The sequence below is a fragment of the Mandrillus leucophaeus genome, unplaced genomic scaffold (genome assembly GCF_000951045.1).
Source record: "Mandrillus leucophaeus isolate KB7577 unplaced genomic scaffold, Mleu.le_1.0 Scaffold797, whole genome shotgun sequence".
Classification (NCBI taxonomy): Eukaryota; Metazoa; Chordata; class Mammalia; order Primates; family Cercopithecidae; genus Mandrillus; species Mandrillus leucophaeus.
The window spans coordinates 1-10,173 of record NW_012108663.1 but is presented as its reverse complement, the minus strand read 5'-3'; the positions used below and the strand labels follow the sequence as shown (position 1 = coordinate 10,173).

Here is a 10,173-nt window from a genome sequence, read left to right as displayed (position 1 = left end):
GCTACAGTAATCAAGGCATAGTGTTTTTAATATAGACAGTAGATCTAGTTGCAGAATAGTGAGTCAAGAAATAAATCCACACATATATGGTCAAATGATCTGCAACAAAAGTGTGAAGCAATTCAATGGAAAAATTATATTAAAAGACAAAATACAGCGTGGAAGAAAATAATTGCAAATCACATATCCAATAAAGAACTGTTATCAAGAATATATAATGATCTTTTAAAAATTCAATAATAAAAAACACACAACTCAATATTTTTAAATGGAGGAAAGAGAGTCAGGCACAATGGTAGATATCTGTAATCCCAATTACTTGGGAGGCTGAGGTGACAGGATCACTTGAGCTCAGTTTGAAACCAGCCTGGGCAACATAGCCAGATCTTGTCTCTAAAAACAAACAAACAAACAAATTTAAATGGGTGAAGTATTTGAAAAGACACTTCACTAAAGAAGATATATGAAAAGATCCTCAACATCATTAGCCATCAGAGAAATGCAAATTAAAGCCATAATGAGAGACTACTACATACCTATTAGAATGATTAAACTTAAAAAGACTGACCATACCAAGTTTTGATGAGGATATGAGAGCCTGAAACTCGCATACACTGCTGGTGAAAATGTAAAATGTAAAATCCACTTTAGGAAATAGTTTGGCAGTTTCTTATAACATGTACTTACCACATAGTATATGTTACCCAACAGTTCTACTCCAAGGTATTTCCTGAGAGAAATAAAAGCATATGTCCACACAAAGACTTGCACACCAATGTCCGTAACAGTTTTATTTGTAGTAACTAAAAACTGGAAACAAATCATTTTGTCCCTCAACAGATAAACAAACTCTGTTACATCCATGCAACAGAATACTACTTATCAATGAAAAGGAATGAACTGATACATATTATAACATGATAGAATCTCGAAATAATTATGCTGAGAAAAAGAAGCCAGACAAAGTATACTGTGTGATGCTATTTATATAAAATTCTAGAAAATGAAAACTGATCTATAGTGATAAAAAGGAGATCAGTCATTACCTGGAAATGCAGAGCACATCGGAGACTGGGCTGAGTGGGAAGGGATTACAAAGGAGCATAAGGAAACTTTTGGGGGTGATGGATATCTTTGTTATTTTGATTGTGATGATGGTTTCACAGGTGTACATATATGTACATACATATGTAAAAACTTAAAAATTATACACTTAAATATGTACAGTTTGTTATATGTCTATAAAACCATAAAAATGATCTCTGTGGCTGAAAATGAAGCTGGTTATAACTTAATCCAGAGTTTGTGTCAAGTACCAGTGGGTTATAAGAGAAAGGATATACAAGGCTTTGAGGCTGGGGTTAAGGGAAAGAGGCAGGTTAAATAATAGAGACAGGGGCTATTCTTTAGTTGGCTTCTTGCCAGAACTCTTTTTCAGGTAAAGGTTCTGAGAGACTGATTTAAATTTAGTAATGGCAAAAGAAGATTTCTGTTTCAAGGTTACTAATTGGTTTTTAAATTGCCATATGATTATGTTTATATCTTATGAGTATTACATGCATATAGTTTTTAAAAATATGAACTAAGTACCTAAAAGTTTATAATGCAGGCAACGTTTCACTGTTCCAACCCTCCTAATCCTAATCCTCTGAGATTACCTTTCAGTCTATTAACTGTTTCTGTTTAGTTCTTCTATTGACTGCTTCCCTATATACTACTATTTCTTAATTCATCTATTTTAGGCTTTATTAACTTTGTAATTTAATAAATGAGGCTATAACTCACTTATACTATCTCTTGTCCCAATTTAGTTATCATGCTTTTTAGTGCCTTTTTTTTTTTTTTTTTTTTTTTGAGGAATATACTTAGACCTTTATTTCTTGTTTCATAAACTATGGACAGTATCTCTTAGTTCTCTGTAAAAATTAAGAGTTTGTAAAAAGAGGCCATAAGTTCCCTTTATCTCTCTCCCCTACCTACCAATTCTAGTCATTTGTACTTTTCGTTTTTACATTGCCAAGAGTGGTAATGTTTATGTTTTGTTCTACATTTATAATTAACTATCTCTATAATTAAATATCCCGTGCTTTTGTATATTGGTTATTTCCAGAAGTTGAAAATCAATATACAGTGTTTATACTATTGTTAATTATTTAAAATTTTTCTCTCTTCTGTCAAGTGTTGATAGTATTACATTTCTTAATTTGTAAAACTTGTTTTTTTCTGGATTTTCTAATTACCTTTATTTTTTCTTGCGTTGTCTGCTACATTCATAAGTTTCTCTAATTTCTTAAAGATGGATAGGCCTGGCGTGGTGGCTTACGCCTATAATCCCAGTACTTTGAGAGGCCGAGGTGGGCAGATCACGAGGTCAGGAGTTTGAGACCAGCCTGGCCAACATGGTGAAACACCGTCTCTACTAAAAATACAAAAAATTAGCTGGGCATGATGGCGCCTGTAATCCCAGATACTCAGGAGGCTGAGGCAAGAGAATCGCTTGAACCTGGGAGGTGGAGGTTGCAGTGGGCCGAGATCGTACCACTGCACTCCAGCCCAGGTGACAGTACGAGACTCCATCTAAAAAAAGAGAAAAAAAAAAAAAGGATAAAATGGTGAATCCTTTTCCTGTCTTTTTCTTGATGCCTCTCTCTTGGAGCCCTCCTTCCTTCCATTCAGACTAAATGTTCCTTAGGCCTACTGTACAGCTGGGACTTACTTTTATTAGTCTTTGCGATCTTAAAATGTCTTTCTTTTGTTATCAGACTCAATTGATAGTTGATTAGGACAAAATTATAGGCTCGAAATAATTTTCTGTCAGAATTTTGAAGGCATTCCTCCATTGTTCTCTCTAAGAGCCAGCGTAGCTGATCAGGTGATCAAACCATTCCAATTCTTGTTCCCGTAACTATTAATGTTTTTCCTCTCTGGAAGCTTTTAGGATCTTTTCTATATCTTTGCTGTTCTGAAATGTCATAATGTGTGTAGGGGTTGAGCAAACTGGTTTAGTACCCCAGATATAAGGCCTGCAACTCAATAAGCCTCACCTATGTAAATAGAGCCATTATACTGCGGGACCTCTAAATTCCAGATAGTAGAGATCTTTGTTTTAGAACATGAATGCCCACATTAGTTACCTCAATTAGACAACTTATTTAATCTCTTTAGAGAATAACCTTCTGATTTTTTTCTTTGCCTTGGGAATCAATGCCTGAATACTAGCAGTTCTATATGCAGTGGAGGAAAATGATTAATATACAGATTTTCAATGAATTTATCATATTTCATTGTCACCCTCTGCCTTACTTGGCATTTCCAATTTTCAAACTTTTCTGTGATCCTACAAGCTGTAAGCCCCCTCTGTCATTTTATCTGCCAATCTTTATCAGCCAGCATCCTATTGAATTTCTGTCTATCAGAAATGTATTGGGATCTCTTTTCCACTGACTCCCTCTACTATTGTCTTCATTATATCTTTTTTATTGTTTAATGTCATTTTTAAAATTTTTTTATTTTTAATTTTTGTGAGTACATAGTAGGTATATATTTATGGGGTACACGAGATACTTTGATACAGGCACACAATGCGTAATAATCACATCAAGGTAAATGCAGTAACCATCACTTCAAGCACTTATCCTTTCTTTGTATTGCAAACAATCCAGTTATACTCTTAGTTTTTTTAAATGTATAATATTTTAAAATGTACAATATTAAAATGTACAATAAATGATTGTTGACTATAGTCACCTTGTTTTGCTATCAAATATGAGATCTTATTCGTTCTAACTATATTTTGTACCCTTTAATAATCCCCACTCCCCCACCCATTACTACCCTTGCCAGCCTCTGATAACCATCATTCTACTCTACATCCCCATGAGTTCAATTGTCTTAATTGTTTAGCTCCCACAAATATGTGAGAATATATGAAGTTTGTCTTTCTCTGGCGTCTTTCACTTAACATAATGACCTCCATTTCCCTCCATGTTGTTGCAAATGACAGTATCTCATTCTTTTTATGGATAAATAGTACTGCATTGTGTATGTGTACCATATCTTCTTTATCCATTCATCTGTTGATAGAAACTTAGGTTGCTTCCAAATCTTGGCTATTGTGAATACTGCCACAATAATCATGGGAGTGCAGATATCTCTTTTGATATACTGATGTCCTTTCTTTTGGGTATTTACCTAGCTGATATCCTTTCTTTTGGGTATATACCTAGCAGTAGGATTGCGGGGTCGTATGGTAGTTCTATTTTTAGTTTTTTGAGGAACCTCCAAACTGTTCTCCACAGTGATTATTATAATTTACATTCCCACCAACAGTGTACAAGGGTTCCCTGTTCTCCACATCCTCATAAGCATTTGTTATTGCCCGTCTTTTTTTTTTAATAAGAAAACATTTTTAAAGCCTTTATTTACAAAAGCTTTAAAAACAAATAATACCCTCTGTTTTGCAAATAATATTTGTTTAAAAAGGACCACCCAGTTACAGCACTGTAATATCATGAATAAAGAATGTACAAGGGAGACAAATCAATGTGACCAACATTTGGAGATTTGCTAATATTATTGATTGAAGTATAGGTAATACACATTCTAACTTGTAGTCCATCATTTCAGGGTAGAGTTAATGGTTACCGAAAAGTCTTCCTACATCCTACACATGCTCTGGTCTGGTCACGTGTTCTGCATGGTGAAATATTTCACAGTCTCTTTTGTCAATATATGTAAAATAGATTGCAAAGATATACACAAAAAAATAAACAAGCATTACACTCCTCAGGTAATTTTATTAGCTCTCTATATATATTCTCAAGCATCAAAATGTTATACTTGATTGAAGATTTGTTTCAGAAAATATTTTATCCTTTATGTACTCATATATATATGAGTACATAAAATATATGTTATATATATACATATATATGGATTTTGTTGTTTTGTACCACATCTCTTCATTACTTACCTTTGTAGCAACTATGAAAGCACAATTTTTAACTTCTAATTTAATTTGGTACAAAATATACCTAAAGACTTGTTATCTTTGGATTTTAAAAAAATCAATTTGTATAACCAACAAATCAAGAGCATCGTAAGTATGGCTACAAAATGAAAAAAAAAGAACCAAGAGTAAACAGTGATGGAATAAAAATAAGCAGATCAAGGGAAGTGTGCTATCATAAAGTAACTGTAGCTTCAACATCTTGAGTACCAGTTTCCTGGCAGATACTAAATATCCAATCACAAGGGATTTTTCCTGAAGGATGTAAGACTGGTTTGAAAATTCTTCAGTCACAGAGCAGCCTACACATGCCAATTAGAAACTGACAGACACTAGATGTGCTTGGAAGATTAAACACTACGTACAGAAACAGCAGTTACTAAGCTCCTCAGTAGTTTCTTGTCTTTTTTTTTTTAGTTTCGCTGAATCGACAGTTTGCACAATGAATATGCTATATTCAGTGAGTCAAAACCAAGTAAATACTGTGTCAAGTTGGCAGATGGTCATTTTTCCACCTAAGATCAAGTAAAAACAAAATTTCTGATAAAACAGAGGTTTCGAGTCAGAATCACTCTCCAAAGTACAAAATTGATGGTCCACATTCTCAAATAGCTAAAACTCCTGTAGAATGGAAGGGAGAGACACGAAACAGAGAAATAAATTACAGTCAGTGCTAGTTAATTTAGGAAAAGGGAAAAATAAACCAAACTCCCAAGTAGGTAAAGTTTATCAAAATATTCAGTGATGTAGCTTTCCCCACTCTCTGTCACACACGCTTGCTAACAAGTATATTAAATTAAGGCCAAATTTAACCTGAATGAGTTTTTGTTTTGGTTTTTTGTTTTGTTTTGTTTTTTATTAAGATCTGAGATAGGAACAGTCATACTTAGTAGTGAAAGGTAGACAATAAAATGGGCCATGAAAGGGGGGGGGAAAGGTACTGTCTATTGTTCAAGGGATTCAACCAGAGATAAAACCTATATACAAGCATGTGTGTAGCTCAAAATAAAATAAAAAGACTATTTCATGTCATGACTGCTTGTTGGCTTCCTCTTCATATGCATTCCCTGTGCCATTCTGTACATAGGATGAACCAGAACCAAGGCCATACAAATGACCACAATATTTGGCATCATCAATATGATCTTCAAAGAACATCTAAAAAGGAATTTTGAAGAAAAAAAAAGATAATTTTAACCAAAGGGAACCACTTGTAATTTATATTTCAGCAATGTAAGTACTGACTGTTCACTGAGATAATGATGGCTCTTTTCTATGGTGTTCCTTTGAGGCTACACATTTCAGTTCAATGAGTAAAACTAATGTCCTCAAAAGTACAGAGCTCAGAAACCAAAGTAAGAGACTATGAAAAAAATGTACAAATGCATGTCTTTTCCATTTAGACCATTTTTATAAGAATTTGTCATCATGGAAAAATAAATATTTATTCCATTAATTTAACAATACTCGAGTAAGAATGAAGAAAGCCAATGATGGTGGAGAAAAAAAAGTTTAGGTTCATAAGCTGTCTTAAATCTACAGGTAAGGCTGAGCTGGCTATAAATAAACTGTAAAGTCATGGACAGTAAAATCCAAACATTCACACTCTATTACTGTCATTGAAGAAGCCAAGAAAAATAAAAATAAATTAGTGCCAGAAATCCACCTTTAGTTAAATAAACCATTAAGACATTTTTAAAATGCAAAGCTAAAAAATCTAAAAGGTTATTTCAATTATCTAATGAAACAATGGGAAAAACTCCAAAACAAAATGTTTACGTGTCATGAATGGATAGTCCAAATCACTTCTGAATCAACACTACTTAGCAAAACAGCTTTAATGCTTTCTATTATCAATACATTGCTCCAAAAAGTTTTTAAATTCTCAGTCTCAGTCAATTCTTTCATGTCTAAGAGAAAATATACTCAAATCCACAGAGAATTTTTGCAAAAAGGAAAACTTAGAGCCAAGAAAAACCTCACTTGTTTTTGCACAATTTTCCTGTTTACCTATAGCTAGGTGTATCTGTGCATATCACTTAATTACTTAAGAGTGAATAATGGGTTCATTAAGTTTCATTCTTCCATACCTAACATGCCTTTTGCCATTTAAGGAGGGTTTTCCTAATGGGGTTTCTGATTCAACTAGGACGTTGGATTTATTTTATCCCTTCAGAATTCAGCTCCCCTCTTAAGACTCAATCCAGTAAAAAGCCTGAGTCCTTCTCTATAAAATCTTCAAAGCACTGAAGAATGACATGAGCAAATAACATATTTATCACCAATTTAAAGCCTAAAAGAGGGCCATGCTAGAAGAAACCTAATACAAAGATTCCTTGCCTTGTAGAAGCAGCACCAATGGGAGTTAGAACTCCGGAGTTTTCCCACTAGTAATGTGTTTGATCATGGAAGTTATTAGCCTGTTTTCTCACCTGAGAAATAATATGGTTGGACCTACATGATTTCTCAGGTAGTTTATGTTTTAAAATTTTTGGTTCTATGATGAACATGTTCTCCCAGTTCCTTCTGAACTACATTTCAAGATGACTTATTTTTGAATACTTTTAAGTGTAGTGGATGTGACTCATATGGTATCTCTAAATATATCTTTACTTAGTAGGTACTTGTTGCCCAAAATCTTTGGCCATAAGATTTTTAATGTTCTCAACCTAACAACCAACTGAGAAAAAGGCAGTGATGTCTTCATACTTCTCTCATTTTGAAAAAGGCCATTCCTGTGAGCAATGAATCAGATCCTGCCTGATGTTGTGGTCCTATCCGTTCCAGCTCTAACTGTTCTGCCACCTCCTGTAATCCACCCTAGAAGAAATAAAAATTGCTTGTCAAAGAGGAAAATATTGCAACGCCTACTTTCACAAATTACAAACTTAGACACTGACCAAAATAAAAATAAACTTTAGTATGTAAAGGTGAATTTTATAAAGATTGGGGGGAAGAAACAGAGAATGTGAATTACTAATGTATTTGTTGAATGTGGAAACAGTATCATTTAATAGAAAACAAGATCCTAATTGGGAAAATGTATCTTCATTATGTTTCAAGGTGTATGACAAGTAAATAACTTTCCTAGATATGGGAGGGAAGCAGACCATATATAGGGTAATATTTATCAAGTACACTCATGGTCTATCAATCCAGTAATAATTATAAAACTGCATAGCTAGTATAACACCATTGTTTCCATATTTTCTTAAACTTCCCACCATCCATTTGTAGTTTTCACTTAATTTTTACAAAACAAAGCCATTATGAATAACCAAATCATTAAGAATATGCTAAATGCTTAACTATGGTTTTGTTTGTTAAGATGCGTATATGCACACAACTCCTTAGAGTGGTCTGCTATAATGCACCTATGTTAATACTGCTAAGATTAAAAAAGAAAGATGAGAGTGGAAAGAAAGGAAGAGAAAGACAGTAACAGAAGGAAAGAAAGTGGGAGGAGAGGGAAGGAGAGTAAAGGGAGGGGAGAATGAGGATAGAGAGTGAAGTAAAGAAACACCAACAACAAAACAAAAATTCTTCTCTAAATTGTTAAGGCCTTCACCAGCAAAATGGCCCTTCTGTGCATCACAGCTTGAAACAATGCTTTACACAGCAGTTGCTTCTGTGCTAAAAATAGCTCGAGGATTAGGTATCATTAGCAGCTGCTCAGGAGAACACAGAATAGAACTGAATAGAACAGCATGGCTGACTACAGGTCAAAAAGCACCTTTGTTGTTAACCTGAATTTTAACATAGCAGCTTACTCAGGGCACATTCAGAGTATCTGTACTTAGAAACTTCCCAGTAACAACCACGTAACGAGCAATAATTTGGTCCCCTGTTCCTGAAAACTGTCATTATACAGACATGTCAATAAAAAAAAAAGTCAAGTGAAAACATGTAGGCTTCAGCATGTAGTGTGCTTTCACAGGGTGGACTGTTCCTCAAGTAAGGGACACCCTACTGCAAGTTCACTTACTGGAAGTCCCCTCAAATTACACAGAAGTCTACTGCTACAAACATAAAGTAACCTTTCTTGAAAATTTCTCTAGTCATATGCTGACCATATCCCTTGTTAAAGGTAAACACTGGCCAAAAGAAAGCTGCTCATCTTATCTGTTAAGACCAGTGTAACCAACGTGGTGAAACCCTATCTCTACTAAAAATACAATAATTAGCTGGGCGTGGTCATGGGCAGTTGTAATTCCAGCTACACAGGAGGCTGAGGCAGGAGAATCACTTGAACCTAGGAGGCAGAGGTTGCAGTGAGCTGAGATCACGCCACTGCACTCCAGCCTGGGTGACAGAGCGAGACTCTGTCTCAAAAACAAAAAAATTAATGTTTAGAGTTTAAAAATACACATTACGCAGCGTCAGACTGTTACTACTATCTAGGCAGGACCTACACATTTCCCATCATACTTAACTGTAAGAAGCTGACATCTTTTGGCCAGAAAAAGAACCTTTTAGCTATGTAGTTTTATCCTAGGAACATTATCCTATCACTAGAACTGACACAGTAATTTCTAGCCAAGATAAGCCAAAAGGAAAGAAAAACTCTTTTGCCACATTACTGAATACATCTGCACATCTCTGACCACCTTAGATTCTATCTTGTAAGAAGAGATTCTATGCGTGCTGGGAGAAAGAAAGAACTCACACTGGTGTGCATATGAGAGCCTCACTGTCCTGTGATGTTTGTTTTTGTTTGTGATTTTCAATCTGGCAAGCAATGACAAGAATCTAACCTAAGCTAGAAATCTGTTGAATATTCTGCCTTCTGCCAAGACATACTGAAGCTCTGAAAAAACGATTCCCTATAAATTACCATGTATGCAAGAAAAAAAAAAATCACATGACCAGATAATATAATTGCATTTAATGTAATACTGTAAAATATGGTTTAAAACAACATCCCAGCCTAGGCTCTCATGACAGTCCCTTGGTCTGAACAGCATGCTGCTATAGATAATGCCACCTGAAGCCTTACTTTGAGATTTTTGCAGCTCTTCATGAGGTACTTCACATCATAAATTACAGGAAAAAACAATCGAAGGATCTCAAAGAAGTCAAGTTCTTCTTCAGGCAAGTTAGAGTTGGTCAGGATTTTGATTAAATAGCCAAAGTTGTAACTGCTATGAAACGACAACCATTTGACC

The 10,173-nt window shown here is 34.7% G+C and overlaps 1 protein-coding gene across 1 annotated transcript; it reads right to left on the bottom strand.

Annotated features, from left to right (window-relative positions):
* Positions 1–5,848: 5,848 nt before the first annotated feature.
* On the bottom strand, positions 5,849–10,167 carry LOC105529967 (CCR4-NOT transcription complex subunit 7-like). Its single transcript, XM_011967258.1, has 3 exons — positions 10,005–10,167; positions 7,718–7,828; positions 5,849–6,166 (listed from the first exon to the last, which is right to left on the bottom strand). Exons 1-3 carry the CDS (start codon positions 10,026–10,028, stop codon positions 6,038–6,040), a joined length of 264 nt encoding a protein of 87 aa, XP_011822648.1. The 5' UTR covers positions 10,029–10,167; the 3' UTR covers positions 5,849–6,037.
* Between the last annotated feature and the right edge of the window lie 6 nt (positions 10,168–10,173).

What these genes read in the sequence shown, in the direction of transcription:
- LOC105529967 (XM_011967258.1), bottom strand. Translation starts at nt 10,028, where the DNA reads ATGAAGAGCTGCAAAAATCTCAAA. An exon ending in AGAGCTGCAAAAATCTCAAA is followed by an intron (nt 7,829 to 10,004) that starts GTAAGGCTTCAG and finishes TATTTCTTCTAG; the next exon opens with GGTGGATTACAGGAGGTGGC. An exon ending in CCTTTTTCAAAATGAGAGAA is followed by an intron (nt 6,167 to 7,717) that starts GTATGAAGACAT and finishes ATTCCTTTTTAG; the next exon opens with ATGTTCTTTGAAGATCATAT.